The sequence below is a fragment of the Labrus mixtus genome, chromosome 13 (assembly GCF_963584025.1).
Source record: "Labrus mixtus chromosome 13, fLabMix1.1, whole genome shotgun sequence".
Taxonomy (NCBI): domain Eukaryota; kingdom Metazoa; phylum Chordata; class Actinopteri; order Labriformes; family Labridae; genus Labrus; species Labrus mixtus.
The window spans coordinates 1,511,657-1,536,804 of NC_083624.1; the positions used below are offsets into that span (position 1 = coordinate 1,511,657).

The 25,148-nt window shown below is 40.2% G+C and overlaps 1 protein-coding gene across 1 annotated transcript in view; it reads right to left on the minus strand.

The window, feature by feature from the left end:
• The window catches only part of pdia5 (protein disulfide isomerase family A, member 5), a 60,765-nt gene that overhangs the window by 31,756 nt on the left and 3,861 nt on the right, over positions 1–25,148 (minus strand). Inside the window, exons 2-9 of the mRNA XM_061053097.1 lie at positions 17,608–17,734; positions 14,640–14,727; positions 8,213–8,296; positions 8,016–8,061; positions 7,015–7,107; positions 6,017–6,077; positions 4,445–4,512; positions 2,291–2,382 (exon numbers count right to left, since the gene is read on the minus strand). Coding sequence (XP_060909080.1) covers positions 2,291–2,382; positions 4,445–4,512; positions 6,017–6,077; positions 7,015–7,107; positions 8,016–8,061; positions 8,213–8,296; positions 14,640–14,727; positions 17,608–17,734 — 659 coding nt within the window. The remainder of the gene's footprint in view (positions 1–2,290; positions 2,383–4,444; positions 4,513–6,016; positions 6,078–7,014; positions 7,108–8,015; positions 8,062–8,212; positions 8,297–14,639; positions 14,728–17,607; positions 17,735–25,148) is intronic.

The following is a 25,148-nucleotide window of genomic DNA, read 5'->3' on the forward strand; positions in this document are numbered from 1 at the left end:
GTTAAAAACTTGCATTTTGAGTGAACTCAACTGACTGCTGCTGCGGAGAGTTTCTGCTTGGTATTTAATCAAAGAGATTTAGGAACGGCTCTGTACTCGCTTGCTTTATATCTGCTGCTGTAAAACACACCGAAGCCTTGAAAAATCAAATTGATGATATGTGGAATAGAAGTGTTTTATTCTCGACAGCCTTGGGTGTTTCTTCTTGGTTTAGAGGACAAATCAAGGACAAAGAAGCTGATTTAGTTTCACTGTTATTGTTTTTTTTTAATTGATAGAAAGTGAAGGTGTGCTGCTGTATTGGCTAGTAAGCTTTCTTAATCCCCAGGACTAAAGCGGTAAAAGACCTTGAATGCTTAGACTTAAAGCGGGTGCAAAGGCGAGATAACTCCAGTGGTGTTGATGCCGATTTCCCCCGCAGTGATTAGCTGCTGTTTATCAGTGAGGGGCTCATTACTGAAGCCAATGGGCTCGGATGGTCGTTAGCTAACCCCCGCGCTGACACAAATGTGCTCCGAGCTAACGGACTGGCCCCCAGCTCAGCTACGCACGGGCGTGTGCGTGTAGCTGCACACACAAGAAAACAAGGGGCACGTGTACAGGAAGAGAACGAGCTCACGCACACGCTGACACTTTACCACAGAGGCACTTAATCAGTCCTGGTCTAATTAAAAGGCCAGACTGGGATGAGAGTGTTTAATGCGGGAATAGGAATGATAAAGCCGGCACAGGAGGAAGAAGGACGAAGCGGGAGCACCAACACACAAGTTAACAACACTGTAAATATGAGAGGAGAGCAGGGATGCTCTAGCTGGAGGGGGGGGGGGGGGGTCTGCATTATCAAACACCATCAGTCACACATGCAGCTCCTACTGTGCATGCGACTGTGTGTGTTTGGGAGTCTGTGTGCATATTGAGATACTACGGCTGTACAGTAAACTGAAGTTATTGGCTCATCATCAGCAGCATAGGAAACACTAAAAAGAAACACTGAGGTGCTAAATCAATGTCACACATGGCCTCAAGGTGTTCTTGAAGATGAAGAAACTTCAGTACAGTTTATTAAAAGCCTTTACTAAGTCTGGAATATTAATTATTTATAAGGTTAGCTGGTTTTGAGACTTCAGGCAGACAACAGTGCTGCACACACACACACAAAAAAACGTGGCTCCTCCAATCTTTTTAATGGGACAGCCTCGTTGGCACAGTGTGGTTCCTGAAGCTAACAAAACACACACAGGGATGTCTGGGAAAAAAAAAAAGTTTTGCTTTGCTGAAGTCCTCCGTTGCCTCAGCCAATCAAAAACAAGAAAGCTTTTTCCAACTTTCTCAGAGTTGTATAATCCTGTGCGATAATCAAAATAAAGATTTAATTGCAGTGCTCTGTTGTGCTGTTTTCTCTTTTATCATCATTATCAGAAACAGCCAATCATATGCAGCTCTTTGAAAAGGTTTTTCATTTTCAGTTTGAACACTTTATATTGTGATGTCTGGATCGGACGTACACAAACTTCTTCACTTAGGAATGACTGCCTAATAGAAGTTAAAGTCAGACATTCTAAATTCCCTTTAGTTTTTAGAGTAATCAGTGATAGAGGTGGGGCAAAATGTCGCTGTCTCGACTCATTTGATAATATTATAAAAACGCTGGTTCCAAATATCCAGATCTTAATTTACAAAATGGGATTCTGAACACATTTCCCTGCAGTTAGGCTCACCATGTCCCTACTTGACTCCTACATGACTCCTGACTGTGGAACTTGAATATATCAGAGTAAAACTGGCCACATTAGACGATTTAAGGACCGATTTTGCCCCCCACCCAAGAATCGAAGGGGCGTGGCCTGATTCAAGGCTTGTCCTATCTATTTTTTTTGTCCAAAGAATCCTGTTTTTTTTTTTTTTTTAAACTATAACAAGGAGTCAGTTCATCATTTTGTTGGCAGAAATGAGGTCCATCCACATTTACGGTGTCATCATTTCAGCTCTCCCTCTGCTCCGTTATCTGACAGTTGCACCCAGCTGCACCCTGAACATCCTCTCGATTCCCTCCTGGGAGTTGACTTTTTTTCAAAGGGAATACCAGACGACTTTCTTCTTCACACCTTATAGAATAAAGTTGTGAACCTCAGGGGACACGATTGCGAGCTGTAAGTCTGTTGCCATCCCGTCTGTAGGTGTTAAGAGTGCTGGGCTGCACTTGCTGTTTGAAGTGGCCCTACTCTGATGTTCGGAGCCTTGGAAGTGAGGGCTGAGCCTAAAGTGAGACGGATGAGAGGAGTCGACTTACTCGTAGTAGCAGAAGGTCGGATAGCCTTTGACGTTGTACTCCTGTCTCAGGCCGTCAAACTCGGCGGGGTGCACGTTCATCCCCGCCAGGATCTTCAAGACAAACAAAACAAAGGTAAAATGAGGTCTGAGTTGTCATGGAGTTAAAGGAAAGTAAAGGAAGAGAGACAGGAAAGAGAAAGGACATGAAACATCAGAACAGGTTTGTCACCATCACAAGGGCTCTGAAACAAAAAGATGGATTACTCCAAGGATAGATTGAGACTACACTGGGAAAAACACGAGTATTAAAAAGTATAAAAATGTTAAGATTTATAAAACTGCTTTTTGGATGTATCCTGGAGTCAGAAGGGCGTTATTGTGTACAACAAGAACAGCACAAAAACTGTCATTTATAACTACTGTAATATTCACTCTTTAAATTGTTTTTATCGTGCAGGCCAAAAAGAAGGAGACATTTTTATGATGCATTTCCTTAAATATCCTGAAATATGAGAAAACAATCTGAATTTCAATGGAATGTGGCTTAAAGGTTTCAGGTAAAGTCACACCTTGCAACTTTGAGGGAATGAGAAATCCACTGCCTTCCCTTTCTGCTTGTAGGTAAGAAAGCATGACTGTGAAAAAATATTTATCCTGCATTTCCTCTATCTGAAACACACTACTCATAATGTCTGGAAAAGTTCTCAAACAATTTCCTGTATTTTGTAGCTGACGGTTTCAAAGTGGAAACTGAAAGCGAATGAATGATGATAGTAAAAATACTGAATTGAACTAAAAACACAGAAGATTACAATCAGAACAAATCCACATCAGTCTGAAAGTTATTCAAGCTTTTTCTGATGAGTTGTAACATTTCAGACATCACCTTTCCACTTCCCCGTGTCCATGACACAGAAGTGAGAAATGTGCTGAACAACTTGGCCGACCCCCAATTCAAACCTTTCACTTCCCAGCAGCACCGTTATTCTCATGTAATAACAGGCACCTTCCCAAAAAACACATACCCCAGCCTCTCGCACATAAACTCGCCCGTGATCCGTTCAGGGAGCTTGTATGCATTACTGTTGAGATCCAGCTGAGTGGTTGAAATGTTTGCTACTCAAACGCTTGGTATTCAAGCAAATAAGAAGTTAATTATCTCTTTTTTGTCATTCTTTTTCTGTGTAGTGTGAGCCAAAAGAAACGCGCTAATCTTCCTCCGTGTCTACTCAGGCAGCTGCCTCTCTGCTCTCGTTGCAGAGATCTCTTAGATGTTTCTTCTTCTGGCTCTTGAAAAGAAGCGTTTATGAACACAAAGCTTTTGTTTCCCAAGCTGATCACAAAGGCCTCTGGATGTTGTTTAGCATGCATTTCTCCAGTGATGTTAAAAACATTTCAATGGCTGGGAACAACAGAGCAGCCCTCCAAGTTTGAATGTGTTTGTAATACTGCTGCCTGTCTGCAAACTGTCAACATGGGTCTTTGTGGGACCCATGAGACCAGGAGGAGGAGAAAGCATGATGAAAACAGGAGGGGGGGGAAAAAGTTAGGAAGTAAATACACCGACTTTAAATCTATACAGAGGCTTGTAAACTTCAGCTGGAACAACATTAACTCTTAATTGTGGCTGCAGGTGGCATCTCCAACAAGTGAAAAGCACATTAAAGTGCTCACTGTCACTAAATATAAACCTGTGAAAACAATATGGAGCCCTAAAATCATCAAGAAGAGATTTCTCTGCTGGACTCCGAGGCTTTTCAATGGGCTCCTGTGATTGCTCTGGGTCGATGAAACCTGACAAATACAGATACAGTCTAGCAGAGAAGGAATCATGGCTTGTGAATATCCTTTCAAAGCCATCTGGGTTATTATTCTGCTGAATCTAAAGCTACGGTGCAAAAGTTGCAGAGGTGTTGTAATTTTTTTTTTTTTTTTTTTATAAAAGTTTCCAGGAAACACATCCAAGAAAAAGCTTTAATTTGGGCCCGCCTGACAGACCGTCCTCTTGCGGATTACCAAGCAACCATCCAGACATTCACTGCTGACACATCTCATCTAATCTGCAAACATCAGAGAGGGACGGCTGAAGATCAGAGCCTGTTAATACAATAAGACAGAGGGCCGAGTGTGCATGGAGGGGTGGGGTAGGGATAAGGGGGTCCAGCAGACTTACATATTTCCCCTTGGTCTCTGTGGCCGCTTGCTGAAAGATGGGCTGCATTCTCTTACAGACACCGCACCCTGCAACCAAAACGGAACAAGTGAAGTTATTCTAGTGAAATGGATGGGGACAATTGCTCTGACAGCATCGGAACCAATTTCAGAAGATGTCCAATCGTCTGCCAGGGGAATTGTTATTTCTTTTGTCAATAGCAGCTTGCAGTGTGCTGTGTGATGTTAGGAGATACAGGATGATGCACTCAGAGGCATTGACCAAAATAATAACTGAGCAGAATACAAGGAAAAGTCCACGCACTTGATTTACTATTGAGCTACAACAGGAGACAAGGACATTCACCCCTCAGTGAGAAAAGAAGGTTCTGGTGTTTGGTGGTGAAGGAAACAGCAGGATTCATTTTGACTCACTGGTTTCTGGTTTGCAATGTTTTTGTATTTTATACCATAATAAATATCAAATGTGTGTTCAAACTAAAGTTGTCAAAATGTTAGATACTCAGATACTATTTGAACAAGAAAATCTCTGTTATTCCAATGATTGAAAGCATCGCTAAGTAACAAAACAAACAAACAAAACAAAATCTTCAGTCAAATTTTTTACTGAAAGGAAAAAAGAGAGAGAGCACCGTCTGCACGTTTTGGGACAACATCTTTCGGATGTTCAGTGACAAATATAACAGAACGCTAACTCCTGACAGCCTGTCTGTAATATTGGGTTTCTCTGATCATGTTTTGACTCTTTCTTCTGCTCTACAACAAGCCCGGAAGTTTGTGTGGTTGCAAAAAGAAAAGTACAGGTTATTTCAAGTTGAAGTTATTTCGAGTGGGTGGAAAAAAAAGGTTAAACGACATGGTTTCCTGTCTCTGTCTTGAAGAAATTTGGTTTACACTGTCAAATGTTAATAAATAAAAATCTATTAAATTGCACAAATACGTTTCCCATGCAATTAAGACAGTGTGTTGGAGTTTTTTGAAAGCTGAAAACAGGAAATTAACCAATATTGGGTGCATAGGACTTCTATTTTTGTTGCTGATTTTACTAGAACTGTATCAAAGCTGAAATTGTGGTGTTGTGACAACCCTAGTTGAATGTTTTTGACCAAAGAAAAAGCATTTTGAAATTGGAAATTTGGAAGTATTTCGCAAACTAAACAATTTATTGACAGTTTTGCAGTAAGTGAGGCATGAGAATACTCATTAGTTTTGTCTTCTGTGCGACTATAAGAACAGCATATTTAATTGATAAGAGAAAGCGTCCTCTGGTTGCGATGTATTGATTAATGATTACTACAGTTCATCACAGCATTGATTAACCAGTGTAGTTTTGTGGAGTATCACTAACATGCATCGATGTCTTCCATATACTGCATTCATCTCTCTTTAAATTACGCATCTCAAACCATCAATCTTTCATATTTTTTTCCCCGACAATGATGGCAGCTGTGAGTGTGAATTTGTTCGAGCACGCCCTCTTCCAATCACAGAACGTTCAAGTGGAGCGAAGGAGAGCGCCTCTTGTCCCATTTACAGTGAGCTACTTAAGAAGTGTGTTAATGAAAGGACTCACAGGGAGCATAGAACATCATGAGCACCGGCCTCTCCTCTTTCTTCAGCATCTTCCTGAAGTCCTTAAAAAAAGAGGGAGAGAGAAAGGGAGCAAGAGGATGGTAAAGAAAAGTTTCATACTAAAAATATATGTGAATAAAAGACGTTGTATTTTCCCAAGAAAACACACCAACGTTGACTAATATCTAAAAAAAAAAACATGATTAAAAATAATAGCTTTGTTTCTCTAACAGCTCCCCCCAAGGTAGATAAGATTTCCCAAAATAGCTTTGAAATAATAAAACAAACCATCACATTTGCTTTATCAGCAATCTACTAGACAGCGTATATTACACAGAGTCATCACATCAGCAAATAAAGTGAGAGAAAAATAAAATACTTTCTTTTTGGACAGCAAGTAGACCAGCCTTCATACCAGTTTCTCATCCTCATCATCACCTTCATGAGCTCAGCGACTTCCTCAAAAGGCGCTTATTCAGCAGAATCTTTTGTTGACACCTCTAACAGGCCTCGGGGCACGAGTGGATGGACGGACAGGGCTGCTGTTCATTAAATCAAAAGACTTTCTGATGCTGTTTGTAATGGTACTGAGGGGGAAGGGGTTTGATGTACCATATGAACTGACTGGTGTTTGTAGACGTCCTGAACTATGTGGAGCGGCTCTTTGATGATATGTTCGCTTTTATGTGTGAGGTGTAGTGTTCCAGGGATGGACTTCCTGCTGTGTGAAAGCTGTTCATACAACACTCAACAGGGCCGCTCAGTAAAGAGTTTCCTGCGATGGATGCATGAATTGATTGGTTGATGTACAATTTAAAATTTGTGTTGTCTATATGGATGGGTATCGTTAGGATTTGAGCCCGACTGATTAATCAGCCAGCCGATAATATCAGCCGATATTAGCACATCAAGTGAGTATCAGCGAATTTTGCCTCCAATTTACAAGCTTCTTTGTAAATAATCCAAATCTTAATAGATGTTTTTGGGATCACTACTTACTTTCTCTGTCTCTATGTGGACGACATCTTTCGCCTCGGGGTTCTCCTCCCACAGCGGGGGGCCTGACGGGTCTTTCAGGAACGCTACCATGGACTGAAGGGAAGAAAAATAAGTAAAAGTAAGATCATGAAACAAGTTGTCACTTTAACAAAACGATCCTGTAAACACTGCATGACTCATGACGGTTGAGCATTGAAGGCATCACAGTTAAATTTAGAACAGACAACACTGCAGGCTGTGCCAGGTGGAGGCTCAGACAGAGCAACGTGTTCATGCATCAAAGAGGTGTCACAGCTATTCCAATACGTTTGGGCGTTTGGTAATGGGCTTGGTAAAGCTCCATGTAAATAGAATGAACCATATGTCTGCGGAGGCAACAGCAGGAAATGTTTCATTCAGCGGGACAATAACAATGACAGTGTGGACACAGGCGGAATATTAAATGATCAGTACGTGGTTTTCAGAGTTACTTGTTAATGGTTTAAACTGAGACTTTAGGCGCTTCATTGTTGCAGAGGCTTTTACATCTGTCAGGGAAATAAAAAAGGGCAAAACACAATTAAAAAGAACTATTTAATCACAACAGTGGAAAACAAATATGCAGCTACAAAGTTTTGTTATGATTGGCTTTAATAAACTCAGATGAAACAAACAAAGGAAGCCACTTCTATATAGTCTCCATACTTTAATCTTAACCAGGGCTGAAAGGAGTTTTGATTTTTATATCTTTGAAGGAAGAATGTGCGACTTTTTGATCCAGTAGGCCCTTGAGCACCAGTATGAAACCAAAACAAAGTTCTGTTTGGCCACACCTCCGCTATTCTGAACCCTCTGCTCTCCTCCAGCGGCACACCTCCAACAGGTCTCCACTCATGTTCACACAAAGGAGTTATCAATTAGAATGTACCATAATTAAGCACCATTCAGGGCAAGCGGCGGACAAAATGTCCTCGACTCGAGCAGCTGATGCAAAGAATACAGGATCTCTGATGTGCACTCACCTTAAAAGTAGCGGGTCTGTTGTACTCTGTGTGAAATGTCCCATCTCTGCAAGACACACCAAGCACAGTGCTCACAACGCCGGAAGTAAACGGCAAACAACATGCTCCTTAAGCTGCTAACACCAAATTACTTTCCAGGAAGCAGTGAGGTGTAAAAGACTGTCTGACAGCCAGCTGAGTTTTTCATAGCTACTCACTTGTAATGCAACAGCTCTGCTCCTTCACGTTTGGAGCTCGTGTCCACCTTCACCTTCTTACAGAGCTTACGGCCCTCTGAATCTCTGAGAGAGAGAGAGAGAGAGAGAGAGAGCATATAAAATAATAAAAATATGAAAATCTTAAACAACCTTTAATAGAATAGAATACAACATGTCTTGTCGTTGCTATATAAAGTTTAGCAGCTCTCGTCAGTGGCAGCACAGACAGACACACAGGAATAGTAACAATGTAAGGACAACATGAACAGCACAAGTGAAGTGAAGTCTAAAAAAAGCTCTGAAAAAGAAAGTGCAAATAGTGCAAAGCAGCTGTCAAGTTCAATAAATAGTAAACAGTATAGGCCAGTACTGAATAATAGAGTGCTGACACTGTGGTTATTGGTTTGGGGGGGGGCAGCATGCAGCAGCAGCTAGTGTTGTGTGTGGTGTCTTTCTTAGGGTTGGGGACTGGTGGGGTGGGGTGCATTTTACTGCCTGTGGAAAGAAACTGGGAGGGGGGAGAAGAGCCTGTGTTCAGTATAACACAGGCTAGACAACGTACATCACCCTTAGACTTCCTCTCATCAAACAATTCAAATTTGGAGGTCATCTCAATTTAAAAGGGTATCTACTGTATATTGGACACAGTTTATACAGTCAATATTTCCACAAACAAATCTTTCTCTATAAACTTGAACTTATGATTAGACGGCCATCTGCCTGAATGGGCATCCTGGTTAAACTTTTATGTACAGCTTGTTAGTTTACAGGATTCACTTTAATAAGGAGGCTTACTCCTGTAACTTTAAAAAAGGCCACAGTTAAAAAGGACATCATTATGCATCTAACCACCTACACGTACTTCACACATGCAGCAGTGAGACATCAGCAGCAACATTAAATACTCTTTTCTCTCCTGGAATGAAGCGCAAAAAGGATATGCATTCATTATGAGAGGGAGAGACGGAGAGCGCCCGATGCTGACAGATTCAAAGAGGTGGAAATTAATCATGCCTCCAAGTCAATCAGCGAGCCGGATATGTTTAGGATGGTCCTGTGTTTTATGAAGAAGAGTGAATCAGTGTGTGCATGTGTTGACAGACAGTATTTCAGGTAATGACTGTGTGCTTAATGCCATATTCTGCTGACTCATGAAGGCAGATGGCACCAGTTGGGGGGGGACACCAGGAGCAGATGTGACCTCGACATGTATTTGGAGATGATGCGCAGTCATCCGACTCCAAACCAGCCTTCTGATTCTTTCTCCTTGAAACATTTCCACGTGTCACACAAAGGTAATAGAAACCCGAAACTCTCAAATGTAGATAAAGGATCTTTGTTTGACTACTTTTAACACCTTTTGATGTTTTGAAAAGTAAAAGCAATCCTGTGGACAGTGAACACTGGGATTTTACACCTTACACCATATATGACAGAAAGGACTTGGCTGCAGATGAAAGCTCTATTTTGATTTGACTTTGCAATCTTTTAACGCATGCATTCAACTTTACAATTGGGAAAAAATGGCTTTCATAGTTCATTCTTATAATGATATTTCTGTTCTTTTCATGCCTTTAACACGAGGACATGGCGGTGGATAGAGCCACGTCGAGGGATATACAGACTCCTGAGCTAAACAACTGCACCAAATTCCACCTTGAAAAAAAATTATATTTTCCATAAATCCTGCAGTAATTTTTGCAGTTTACAGCTTCTCATCTGTGCAGATTTTGAGCTTTTCTGCTTTATAACACCAGAAGAATAAGACCTTCAGGTAAAAACTCAATTACATAACTGATAAATATCTATTTTATAAAAACACCAGCATGGGCCTGGGACATTCTAACCAATCAGAGTGTGATTTTTAAAGGTTACAACACACAAGTTCACACAAGCAAGTACAAACAAGTTAAAGGTTACAACACACAACACAAGTTCTAGCAAAAATGTTTACACTTTGAAAGCCTTTTTTGGAGATTCTTTTCCTCAACGTCTCATTTTTCCTTTATACGGTGTGCATCTAGTCTAGTTACAGACCGCCACCAGTTTCTTTTGTAGAGCTTTTTTAGATTTCAGTGCTTTAAATCAGGATCACTCAACTGGTGGTTCGGGGAGCCGTTTTCAGTGGGTTGCGAATGGGTGCCCAGAAAAAATAACCATGTCAAACAGTTCATGGAGAGCTTTTAAAACATACTCGTTTTATTCTGTATATTTGTTCCATCATGTTTTGTACCGTCTTGGTCCAAACCTCCATTTTATTTTCATTAAATAAATCAAATTGGTTGTAAAATATAAAATATTTGGGTCACAATTTATCATTAATAAAGATCTGTTCTATTCTATTGTACCAAAGATGGAGACATTTTAATGTTAACTTTTAATGAAACTCTGTTTCTGCACAAAATGTTCATACAAGACAGATATGAAACTACAGAAGTGTTGTAAACTGAACTGGGCTGTACAGTTCTGGCATGAAAGACCACCTGGTATTGGGTGGTGCCACTTTGAAGAAGCCTGTGAATAGGCGACACATGTGGGTAGAGAGACCAAAAGAACAATGGACTTGGGCTTTCAGCCTCTTACTCATCCATACACAGTAAAACTGACTCAGAGGAAAAAAGGCCTGCATTCCTTTGTTTCTGCACTATAGTTTTTGTGAATCAACCTATGAAACAGCATAACTATTCAATCATGCAACACATATAAGCCAAAGGACGCTAGAATGACTCACAAGCTAATGCTTAGTTCATAAAAAGAACGGTGCCCATGAATGGCATTTCTCTAAAGGGCTGTCCACCAGATCAGCATAACTGTTGTACATTCATCTGTGGGTTAACGTAAGTTGATGCATCAGCGCCAAAGCTTTCAATGCTCCAGTGAGCAGGAGTTGATGTAGTACGGTATGAGTGGAGACTGATGGGAAGTTAGAAGGTGCTGACAGACAGATGTGGTGATGAGATAGGCTGCAACAGTTAAATAGATACCAAAAAAAAATTGTCCAACCCTGTGTAGTTAGGATTAAGAAAGTACAATTATAGCAGAGCTTGCATTATTTAGAAGAAAAAGTTCTGCTCTCTTCAACTTTCATTTTATTTACCAGGTTTGTTTGAACAGAATCTTAACATTTTACTTTCTCTGAAATATAAACTATAACTTCTGACTCTTTAAATTCAAAGGGGCTGATGAATATAGTTCTGCTTGTATGCTGTGTTTAACCAGCATCAAGAATTGCAAGCTGATAAGGACGTTGTTTATGATTCACTGTGTGAAATGGCATCGTCAGCAGAAACCACAACGATGGTACGCAAGTTAACCACATATCTAAAAACATGGATGTAATCTCAGTGACGTCTCACATTGATTTCTGAAGAAGTTATGAGGCCCAATGACGGCCGTCACCAAATTGAAAATGCTATATCAACCTAGCTTTCAATCAATCCAGTAACAGACAATTAGGTAGAGCTGAGGCGGGCCTTAAGCCCCCTGGGTAACAGCATCCACCTGTCAGTCAACTCAGTCACGACCCTAACTAAACTAAAACGGATGAGCTGTGAAAAAAAAATTGAACCCTGTTTAATGTGTCTCCATAAAGATATGAGCTATTGATACCAAATTATTATTATTATTTTTTACCTTTTAAAGTTTTTTATTACTGCTGTAAAAATTTGTATTTTAATGTGGGACCAAATGGGAATTCCTTGGCTATTGCAGCCATTCTCAACTGCAGCTTTTTGCACGTCTGCTTTTGCTTGATTTAACAACAAAGGTTGTAGCTTGAGGTTAACAAAAGCTGCTGGAAGATGGAAATGCGTCAATGACCATTTTCCCTTTGTGATCTTTTCTAGGAATGTGCCTACAATGAATGGCTTTCATCTGCAGGACATAGGCTCAACCATGATACCTGTTGCCGATAGATTGTGACTTACAACTTTTCATTATTCTTATGCAAATCTTTGAGCTTTTTAAGTAGGACGTTGGGGAAAAAAATAAGGGAGCCGACAATTTGTAACAGGTCAAAATCAATGGACTCCCTTTCTGTAGAGGATTATTTATGAATTCATCAGGCAAAGAGGATGAAGCCCTGCATGCTATTTAATTATTACTTAGTTAAAACACAAATCCTAATCTGTGCTGGCCTTGTTTGTCCTCTACTGGCTCAATTGATCTAGACGAGAGCATGTTTCCTATGTTCTAGGTCTGTTCTAACAGTCCAGTTCTAACTCCTGAATGGAAGCCGACAACACGGTCCTGAACTTCCTGTATGAGCTCATCCATCCCTTCGGAGGATCCCTGTTGGCCAACACTCAGGTCCCTGTCATCTGTTTAAAGTGTGTCATTCTGGCTTTGGTGGCCTTCTTCCTTGGCAGGGCTGCGAGTTCTCACGCTGTGATATGGGCTCAGCTCGCTCTCTCACTCTGTCCACCATGAGCTCGCAGCTGGAGCTTCGATTTGGAACCGACCCATTTGAGATGGTCGAGAAAAATGCCAAATAGCACACAATGCTTTGCCACAGAGCCTGGCACTGGACCCGTGTGTCCTGCAGTGATGAGCCCGGCTCGCTCTAGCTCCTCTGGCAGGAATCTGGCCCAGTATAAATCTCTGCTCAGTGTGAGTACACTCTCTTACATGCTTGAGTTGTTGGAGGAGGAAGAGAGAGAGAGATGATACCATACAGTCCAAGACAAAAAAAGGTAACTGAATCGAAAAGTAAACAATAAAGCAGATTGTATCATGGAGTGTCTTTGAAAAGAAACGTGGACACTAACAGTTCTGACAATCCTTTCAACTCCAGACTGATATGAGTTCCATTTTTCTTCCTGTCTATCCGCCTCGTCTTCAATCCCAGATATGCTTGAGAGAGATTGTGAATGCTGCAATGAGCACTTGGTGCCAAAGGGGAGTAACTGTCTTCCTGTTTCCTGTTTTATGATACATTTTTCCTCCTCTGGTGAAGGAGACGGTTCTTGCAGTTGATGGGTTGACAGGTATAAAAGAATGTAAGTGGAACTGAACACGAGGAAGGGCAGAAAGAACAACAATCCAAAGTCGGGTCACTGGGGAGTAAAGGGAGTTGTGCTCGAAGGCCGTAACTTGCCAGAGATAGATACAAGAAAGAAGAATGACAGATGTCCTGCTCTACTTTCAGAAATAAATAGGAGAATTTAGAATGAAATATTACATAAATATTAAAAAGTCAGAAGTATTTTCTTTATTTCCACAGCTGCACATAGTGATTGTTTTGATTTTTTGTACAGCTGACGGTTATTTTTGATATATAATATGGCTTTGTCAATGATACAAAAAATAGGTAGAGGTAATCTTTCTTTCTTTATTAGGATCCCTGTTAACATCAAACATAAGCATCGGCTATTCCTCCTGGGATCCAACAAACATACAGTCATACACAACATATATACCTAAATGGCAATGCAGTGCCTAATTACTATAATTAACATAATGAAGTGCTTAAACTAAAATTCAAAGTTACATGAGCAACCATCAAAACCCTAAAATATTCAATTTACAACAACATCACAAAAAAAGCAATTTTTTTCCCACCATCAATTGTTTAACTATCTTTTCATTTGCCATCATTAACACAGCAAGATATTAATCCTTGTTACTATGTGATGTTGACAAAATGATTTCAATAACACAAAGTTTAACTCTTTATGATTCAACTAGTTAAAGTTTTCATTGTCCTTTAAGACCCTCCTCCCCACATGCCCAATTTCTTCTGATTGGCCAGTTACATGGAAGCCTTCAGGTTGGGGGCAGAACGCTGCAGAGCTGCCAGGAGAGGACTGCTCTGCAGTTTGGCTGAACAGCCAATGCGAATGGCTTCACCAACCAACGTAGAGGACTAAAGCAGTCTTTTTCTCAATATCATATCAGAGAACCATCGCCATGATTCATAGGACAAGCCGTTAAGAGCAGACTTATCCTGGAATCACTCCAATATACGTTCACCTCATGATCACATGTCTGTGTTGTGTCTGTGTTGCTGCTGTCACCAATTGCCCCAAGAGGGATTAATGAAGTTGTTTGAAATTTAATGATCTGAAACTTCGCCCACGTTTAGTATGGGCATCCAGCATTGTAACACTATGGGCCAGTTTTAAAATGGGGATGGACACAATAGGTCAACTTCAATAATTGAATGGCTTCCTGTCAAAAATTGCCTGTACCATGGAACCTGCAGAACAAAGCCATTTACACCTCGATTAAAAAGCCATAAATTGTGTAGATGGATGACAGAGGAGACATTCTCCGAGGAGGATTAAATTGCTCTGCTGTCAGAAAAATACATCCAACAAGAGAGGCCATTATGCTGAGAGCGACTGGTAGCCAATTGGTGTGACTAAGAGAGGATTTTTTTTGTGTATGCGTACAATTTAAAAGAAAAATAATGAACCCTATTACTTACCCACAGTTGACCCATGCAATAGTCCCTTGGCCCTTTACTGTCTGGGCCACATCTGATAGCAGTTTCAGGTGAGAGTCCCCTGATGTAGCTGCAAACACAGAGAATAAACCTCAGTCAGAGTTGTTAGCAAAAGCGTTCAATAGCTCAGGAGAGCCTGGAGACACAGAGGACACTGTCATGTCAAACACAGCGAGGAGGAATTGAGTTACAGCGCAGCTCAGTGTCTTACTAGAGAACAAAGTGGCAAAGAAAGAGATCACTGAGTTTGGGATGCAGGGGTGATGGAAGAGCGCTTTCTAATACTCTTCACTAGATGGGTTCGGGGAGGGGGTTTAAGTTACATCAGCTTTCAGCATCTTACAATAGTGAGACTTAGCAGGGGATGGAAGGATTATAAGGTGACACAAAGACTCTGCAGAAGTAGACCAACTTTTCAGCTAACAAGGGGGGGAAGGCACAGCACGGATGTTGTGCACACTCTCGTTTCTACCTGCTGCATGCTGCTTTCTACCACATTCTGAGCTGTGATGAACATCGAGTGCGAGCTCATTCAAGGACAACACGGAGGGGTTCATGACCACTGGAGATTTTGCACAATCTACTGTATCAGTGAGAAAATAAAGCTGAGCTGTGCACTCTGCTTTCTGTGTTTGGAAAGAGGAGAATCTTGTATGTAATAAACTGTACGAGCTAACACAACACACACAGTAATATATCATATTTTTCTTATCAGATGTGGCAAGAAAAGGAGATTCCTGTGAGTAACTTGTGTAATGTTCAAACTTTTGTAACACAGTACATCATTTTTATACTCCCCCTGAAACCCGATGTGTTTTATTCACTGCATAAAAAGTAGAATTCCTCTCAATGCTTCAGGCCAAGGCTATATTTAGATTTAGGGGTACTGCTATGACTCCCCAGGGTGCTGCCTTGCATCGGGTTAGCAACAAAAACATCTGGCAATTCAGTGTTAGAGTATAACCATGTAAGGAGAAGGATGCGTGCAGAAACTGTCTGGTAGATGTTCTGATAAGCTTAGGAGGATTGATGAATGCTAACCAGAGCTAATCTCAACAGGGATTCAAGTGACTGCAGAGGGTCAGAGGATGGTGATGGGAGGGGCAGGGGGCGACCGTCCTTACTCATGAGGTAAGATGAATGGTTGCAGCTAGAAGTGGTCAGATAATTGGTTAGTGTAGAGAGGATTTAAAGGAGCAAGACAGAAAACCTGCAGGAAGAGGGAACATTAAATTAGGCATGCCTGTGTGATGCTGCAGCGAGTGAATAATCATCAATCAGAGGCAGAGCTCAATGTGTAGAAGCTTTATACAGTCTTTTTATTCATGCTGACATGGGCCATGAATAATGAAACAAATAAATCTGTAGCTGTGGGGCTCTGTGAGTCTTCTGATGCTTACTGAGGTGTAGGAGGGGCGTTTTGATTGGAAAATTAGTAATATCAAGCGGCTTCTTCTACAAGCCTGCTGTGTATATTCCTCTTCTTCTAAGAAATATGTTAATTTAAAAGGAATTAAAGTCTACTGGGCTGCATTAGGAGATCTAACCTAATGGTTGGACGAACACAATCCTGTTTAACTTTGCTTGACTGGGCAGAGGGGTTTCATTTTTCTATTTCATAACTGATCCCTTACTCTATAAGATAAGTTCCAAGTCCATTAGTGAGATAGACCACCCTTTAAAGAAGCCTGTGGGCAATAGCTGCACAACACAGTGAATCCAAATGTAGCTCATGATACCATGGTAAAATATTTTTGAGTTAATTTGTGAAAAAACAGAATATAGCATAGACTCTGCCTTCACTGTTCTCTATCCAACATTTCTCTGCAGACTCTCCTATCTGTTTTCCTTTTTCTCTTTCCATGGTTGGGATGGAGGATTTCTTTACTGGGCGCTTGTCCTTTGATTGGGCAGTATCAAAGTGTTTATCTGTGTGTTTAAGTATCTTGTGTTTATTTCAGAAAGGTGTTTATTTGCATAATTATTCATTGAGTTGTTTTGCTTGTTTGAAATGTAAAGCATTTTGTAACTACTTGTTGCTATACAAAATGAAATAAAATGAAGTTATTATTATTCTTAGTAGAAGAAGATATACTTTATTAATTTAATTTGTACACTGTTGTTGAACATGCTACACACACATAAGCTGACATACACACACATGCACAAAGAAGATCCTATGGACATGCACTAATGAAGAAATGTCAGAGTGTGGGGGCTGCCCACAGCGAGCGCTCCTGAGCTGGTACCCACCCCCCCCTTTGTGTGAGTGTGTATGTGTGCTCAAGGGCACCTTGGCAGTGCTCAGGAAGTGAACTGACACCTCTCCAGTTTCCAGACTAATTTCCAGATTTAGTCTGTACCCTTGAACAGGCTACCCTCCGGTTCCCAACCCAAGTCCGACCAAACTGAGCTACTTAATAGTAGTAGTTGTAGTAGTATTACTATGCCACAGCTTGATTGCACTCTTATTACAGATGGCGAACAGAAGAATTTATAACCATGTTTTACATTTAGATTATTCTAAATCAATGAAGCAAAAATGTTCTTCTACAATTTAAGTTATCTTCATGTAATCATGGCTATGCACTATTATTGAGCACTCTTGTATTTATTTATATAACAGCTATAACAGCTCATGAGCAACTGAAGGAAATGCTTTAGATGTCATAATAGATCAGTTACTTCATATATTTTCAGTTCATTGAGTCCGATGTGGGAGCATCCCATAATATGTGGTTATGAGGTTCCAATTCTACAAAAAAATGTTGTGCATCTTCCCCAGATGTTAAAAACAAATTTCTAAATGAACCCTTATTGACTGTTACTATGTGGACCAGAACATGGTGCTGAAAGTAGGCAAAAGCTGTTCACATCTTTAAACCTACAGTGGTCTCTACAGCCAGGTCCATAAAGAAATCACTACGGTAGGATGACAGTCTGTTCTCACCTGACTTGGTGTAAAGTACCAGAACATTGGTCCTCGTTCGGAGCAGCTTCTTGAAGTCTTTGTGGTCGCTGACCTTCTCTATGAGCGGCGACACCTTCACCGCCTCCAGCACCTGCAGCAGCCCCACCTGTAGAAAACACACCATCAAAACTATGAATAATCAGACAAACACACCAACAGCCAGAATCAAATGTCTGTTCAGATGTGTTAATGTCGAGTCATTATTATTTCTGCTCAAACAAAGATGATGCCCACTTAAGTGTCTCTTTGATTCATGTAATGTCCCCCCCGCCAACACCTTTTAACAAATTATCATTAATATTGCAAAACTTGAATGCAATTTGCCAAGACCTCCTCAGACTTTGACCTATTTCGATTTATTCTACAAACTTTCATCCAGCGCCGAACACAGGACAAGCTTGACCTTTTTTTTAGCCACAATTCTTGTAAAGCCGAAATAGAGACAAATTGCAAAATATACTTTCACATGTCATTTTTCCAAACCACGTGGCAAGTTAAAATATTGGCTTGATACAAGTGAAATAAGTTTAATACAAAGAGCCATAGCTCTCATATCAGTCTTGTACCTCTGCAGCAGTCCCATCAGTAAATAAGTGCAACACCACATTTTCTTCTTTACTGTGACTCATAACTGCTACAAACAAGATCAACAGTTTAAACTTGATATGTATCTATGAGCTGGAATGTTATATAGGAATTTCAACCCTGAATTTAAATTGTTATTGATTTCACTTCAACTGCTGTACAGCACAAACAAGATGGTGCTGTGCTGATTCTCCAGAATGAGCCCCGTTCTAAAGGTGATTCAAAGTGAGCAACAGGTGGGCACATCTGCACCATTAGTCGGAATGGCTCCTTCGACTTTCCAAACACCGGCAGCCTGGCTAATGGTGTGAAACACCTCATATAACAAACAAAGCCCATATTGAGAAGCTTGCACTTTAATCACAGACAACTACAAAAAAGACCGATTACACTGAAGCCATATGAAGTTAACTACATGCATTTTAATAGACTCTGTGGCATCACCATTCATTAAAAAACCTTTCCTCTAAGCGTACAGAGAACTAAATTAGACACCAAACATTGTCTGCTCGCTCAGCGTTTCCTTTCCTGCCTGATGAGTGATATCACCTGGAATGAAAACAAGCACATGTCAGGCTCATTTTCTCATTTTAATTCCCAACTGAATGCTCCTGTGAGGTGAGTCTGAAGGGAATCTTAAGACAGTTTGGACATGACTGCATTTCTTAAATTAACAGGGCAAAGCCAAAGGGCTTCTAAAGAGAGGGAAAGACAACTTTAGTGCCAAGTTATAGAAACACTATCCATCTCAGGCAAATCATCAGTCATCCTTGGGATTATTTATGTTGACTTGGTGTGTTTTGATTTTATCACTTGCTGTCAGAGCAGGAGGTGGATGTGATGACAAGATAAACACAAGTGACATATCAGTATTCAGTCTTTGGACTCGAATGCATCACAGTGCAAAGAGTGGACTAATTAAAGGCTCGCTTGGTGAAACTTGTCTGCATAGGTGGACATTTAGTAATGGGAACGAGAGTCTGGGGGGCAAGATTAACAACGAGATGAGACAGGATGTCAGGGTTTCTAACTTATCAGAAGGAGATGCTTGATGGTGGCCCGGCAGGATTAAAATTATGCAAACTGAACAAGTCTTTCACTTCAATTGCTTTCCGTGCCTCTAAAATACTAAAAGATTCACCGAGCACGTCCTTTTGGTATGAATAATGAAAGTGTGAAGACAACAGTCGTCCAACCTCAAGTGATGGCTTCTTATGACTAATTGGGGAAGTGAAAATTGATTGTGGTTCAAGTTGAACAGATGTACAATAGTGATGTGTTGAATCTGGACCTTAATGCTGATATCAACTAAAATTAGGTCTAGATTTTTTGTTTCAAAACCTCATGTAAAGGACGGCACAAATGCAGTTAGACGGTTACGTCCCTAATTATGATTTTTTTTTTTTACCAGGCTTCAAACATGTTAATTTCTGCAGTGAAAATTGACTTTAATATATGGGGTGTGTATGGGACTTCGAGGTCTTGTGGAGGGAGCCTCAAGTGGACACCCGAGGAACTGCAAATTTCTGCCCGTCCGCATTGGCTTCATTTTTCAACACTGGAGGTTTCTGCTTGGTATATCTGAAGTTGCTTCACTGAATAAATGTTAAGTATCAAATACTCACCTCCAAAGGAACTGGCAGTTTGCTCTGGACAAAGTGCAACTTGCTATTTCACTGGATTTACAAAGTAACCAGTTTCTGAACCAGAGCCACAGAAAAGCAACATGTCTAACGTATAAATATTTTAAATCTCCACTTGTTTATCATTGATACGTCCATGTTTAGTATTTCTCAAAGAACACTCATCCAATAAATCAATAAACCCTGTACACTTCTTCAAGTAGAGCTTTGGAGCTAGGAGAGTGTTTGAAATATTTCTACAGACAATATTTTGATGCATCTTCGGCAGAATCCACTGTTACAGCTGTAAATCCAAACAAGCATACAGCTGCTATCTTCTGTGAAGGACCAAGTTAAAAACATCAGACAGGGTTGTTCAACCTTTCAGGCATTACGGTTGCACACACTCGGCAATAAATTGCTTTTTAGTCACATTAACTTAAAACATAATTTCTGCTAAGTTGTTTTGGTTGGATTTTATGTTATGCTCTGACTGTAAAGGCAAGTATGGTCACAAAGCAGCAGGTTGTCTATATGCGAGGTGCAAAAGCAAGTATGTATGAGCAATAACAAATTTGGCAGTGTTTAACTTGTACTTGGTAAATATTGATATAAATACCATTGTATCAATTTATTTTGAAATGTATACTGGACATTGTGCAAAAAGAACATACAAGTACATTATTTAAAAATAGTGAATTTATCGTATTAATTCTAAGTGCATTATGTACTTTTTAAAATTATTTTTCTTTCACTCATTCGGGTAATGTAGACTAGGGGATTCTCAACTTACTTGGAGGAGCATTTTTGTAACAGTAGGTTCAAATAAGTAATAAAAATACGGAGAGCTTGAATGTCTTGGTCTCTATAAATGTTTTAAACCTTCAAATGTGGATTGCATACAGCATCAAACAGATTATGAGCTGACTGTTTCTCATGCATGGATTACAAAACAATCACAGGAACTGCAAACAGACACATTTAAATGTAATTCCTGCACAGAATGTACTGTCTGACACCTACACCTACAGCCGAGGCAGCTGAGAATGAAACTGATGCTGTCATCAAGCCAAAGTCCCTGATATCTCAGATATGACACGATTCTTCCACCAACTGAGGCGTGAGTCATCTTTAAGTGACAGACGTACCATAATAGAAATAACAAGACAGTACCGACAGTTTCCCCACAAACCATCTTAAGAGACAGGTCCATTCAGAGGCAGCGTTATGGCACTGCTGACGATTTAAGCTGGAGATTTATTACAATAAAGCACAAACACACTCAGCTGAAAAAAACAAATAACAAAACAGGGAAATAACAGAGCAGCTTTATAAAGAGTTAATTTTGAGGTTATGAGCAGGAGGAAGCCACAGAAATAAATTGATAACAAAAAATAGTTGTGCTGACACGATCCAATTTATTTTCATGGCGTCTGATTTTATCTGCTCAGTGTTGGTGTTCCTTTTCTTTCTCCACCTCCTACAGTAAAAAGCCATTTTTCAACTTGAACTGCAAGTGATGATGAATCAGAGAACAAGGGTCTGTATTTATCAGCCATCTTGAACAGCTGTCTAGTTCTCTCTTGAAGCGACAATGTGCACTTTGGCACCCACCAACGGTCTATAATGGCGACTGAACTGTCGCAAGACACACATAGTGCTGTCACTCTTAAGACAACGTGCATTTTCGGAACAAGATGGTGTGAAACACTTCCTCTGGTAACAGGGGGACAGGCATCCATTGCTTTTAGCCCAGGTCTTAAAAAGTATAAAAGCTAATACCATCCAGTTTTACATTATTTTTTGACACTGCTGAGTATTTTTCCATAACCACACATTCAAAGCTATTTGTAGGTTGCAGCTCTGGGGCCTCATTGTATATTGTGTTCCATTTAAGGCTCTTCTAATTCAAAAAAACCTGCACAATGGAGCAAAATGGACTGGAAAGTGCATGATGGGTTCAGCATGAGTAAAAACATGAGCATATTCCCACATTTAGTACTTCAATTGGTGATGGTAATGACAGTCTATTTCCATTGAGTCAGGGGACAAGAGTTCATTGTTCCCTGTTCATAATTTTATTTTATTTTTTTTTAAATCTGAGCAATATTATTTAGGTCTAGGTCATCCAATACTGCCACTGTGATGGTGCCTGGGTGAAATGCATATATGTAGCATAATGGCCGACGTGATGATCTTTTTCCCCTTTGATGTATAATAACTGACCCTCATTAGCATCACTAAGTGGGAAAGGCAGATCCATGAATATGTGCATCATGGTTTGTCAGAATGAATCTGATTTCTTTATCATGATGCAGCTCCAATGAGTAAGCTTGGCACGTAAAAGTTCAATTCTATGTATCAATGCATTCATTATGAATTAACAACATGAGCCTATTCAAAGTTATCAAGCCCACAATGGTATCTATCCATAAAGTGTCTGATTGACAGGTAAACAATGAAAAAAGCTCATTCATTTTCAATTACATGAAATGCAAAAAAGAAAAGAAAATTCAGATTTTAGAGTGTGTAGTTGAGCCCCTTACTTGATTAATATCTTAATCCTTTCTACCATCAGACTTTTTTCTTGTTTTTTTTTTTACAGGATTCCTTCATAGAGGCAGAAGACCTTAGTCAGGAATGTGAAAAATGCAAAGATATCTGTCTATAAATGGGCCGAGAAAGATTTTCAAGGAGTGTTGAAAAATGTTTTGATGAGATATTTTTACTCTTGAGTACTATGAAAAGATCTATTCATACTGAATGCAAGATAGCTCATTAACTCATGGCATTAATGAGAAATAACATTGTTATATGAACAAGACTGGAAATATAACCATTGAGTCTATCTGATTAGTTCACACAAAAATGCATTAAAGGTCCCATATTCTTCTTTTTCTGGTTTTATATGCTCTTTAGTGTGTTTTCCAAGTGTCCTGTGCATGTTTAGGCACATCTATGTGCAAAAATTCAAAGTCCGCGGAAACGCGGCTTCTCCTACGTCCTCCTGTTAGCTGCAGCATTAGCCGCATGTAACGCTCGGCTCTAGCCCCCCTCGAAAAAAATGTGTCAGTCCGACGTCATTGTCAGTGTGAGATCACTGATCTAAGCCCATTGGCTCGTTGTGGCCCTGCAGCTCATGTTGCATGCCTGTTAACTTCTGTAGCACGCCCACGATATGCCGTAGCCTGCGGTAGCACAGTAGTGCTAAGGTGCTAATGTTTATGCTCCCCTCGGACGGAGCCAGTGGCTGCATTCCCAATATGGTAAAAGAGGCGGGACATTTCCGAGAACCGTGCTGAGCAATTGACCAATAACGACAGAGTGGATCTGCAGACCAATCAGAGCAGACTTGGCCCACGTGGGGTCTAACAGTGTGGGCTCAACAGAGTGTAGCTGACGGACTCAGAGCGTAGAGGGAGCAAGGAGGAGCAGTACATGAAAACAGACACTTTATTATAACTTTAGCTATTGTGAACGTACAAAAGTAGGAACATAGATTAAATATACGAACCCCAAAAAGGGCAGAATATGGGCTCTTTAAGAAGATACCTCCCAGGAAGCTTCATCAAGAAAATAGTGAATAAAGTAATCAAATAATATTACCAAACCAGTATTATCATCCAGCCAAGATACAAGTACGAATAGCAAATGCAGGCAAGAGTTAACTAACGCACCAGTCAGTCATCTCACGCTTTGGGCTAATGGTACTCAAAACTCATTCTACGGAGTTATTCAAAATATCAGAAGAAAAGAATCTCGATTTTTACATTTAGCGATTTTCCCCCACCCCTCATTATGTGAACTGTCTAAATGCCAACTGGCCTTTGATGTGACCTCTAAAAAAAATCCATTCTGATACCTGAAAACTACTTGAATTTTGTTAACCATCTATTACACCACTGAGCAGCATGCATGTGAAGGCTCTGTTGAACTGGCCTTTTTCTGACTGCACGACTCATTGCTTAGAGAAAATCCATTACAGCCATATACTGTACTTCCCCCCTTCCTTATGTGCCATAAAGGTTACGTCCAATCGTGTTGCTGTAAATAAATGTGGCGCTAACAGCGCTGTGGGTGCCCAGCCCCTGCTTGCAACCCACACCCTCCATCTGCTGTGACAAATCTGCTTAATGAATGGCATCCACTTCCAGCAGCATTACCGAATCAGCACAAATCAAAGCAGTGTTAGTCAAGCACTTGAGTTTTCGTCTGACTAATGAGCCAGTCAGGTGTGTGTCGACCGGACAATTTTAAAGGAAGTGACACAACATCCAATAACAGACACACAAGGCTGGTTTAGAGGCATCTCGGCAATCCAATGAGCAGACAAGCAATGAATTAGCAGCTTTAGCAAGTTTAACATTTCAGCTATAGGTGATGGAAGAAGAGGATATGTCTACTAATATGCTCACATTACATTGTGGAAGATGGCATACAGTATATAGACACATAGTGTTGTTCACTTGTTTCTTTAAGCAGGAGTTTACTGGTTTGAAATTTGAATTGCAGTCATGGATCAACTTCTTTTGTTTGAACAGTTGGGGCAAACAAAAATCCTTCTGTGCAAAGATAATGAAGTCTTATCTAAATATCAAATGCAACTTGATATGTAGATGTATTTCTAAAATTCATTTGGATGGATGGCTTTCTATGTTTCAGTCTACAGCTTCATGTTAATCCTGAGTGTTGACATTGGTCTGATTACTGTATTTCTATGGGCTCAGCAGCTCAGAGTTAAAGGCACGTGTATAATACTCTGGTCTTGTAAAATGTTAACAAGCGTCAGCTATCTGCCACTGGGGGTTTTAGATGGATCTAGTGTAGGACAATAGGGAAAGTAGATCAGTTATTTATTGTAATGTAATGCATCTACTGACGCACGTAATCTTGTGTAGTGTGTTTTTTTTACAATAGCTATTAGTCTTGTAAAAAGTGTTATTGCCCAGAGCTGTAAAGGTTATTATTGATAAATGTATCACATAAAATATATGGTCAACAATTCCCATTGATGATGTCATTATTGTTTTTTCATCTCCTTTAAATAGACACAGATATGGAGTTAGATGCATTTTCTCTAGCAGTCTATTCTTAAAACAAGCAGTTAACTAGTGGCCTATTTTATTGCAGTATTTTTGTGCACATGGCCTGAAATTCCTGCTGAGCACCAAATGCCACTAAAATCTGTTTTATAGGGGACAAATCAATAAGGACTACCCCCCCCCCCTCCCCCCTCCCCCCATCAGAGCTAACCTTGCTTATTCCTTGAATCTGTAAACAAAATGTCACAGAAAACATGTAGGCTCTCATAGA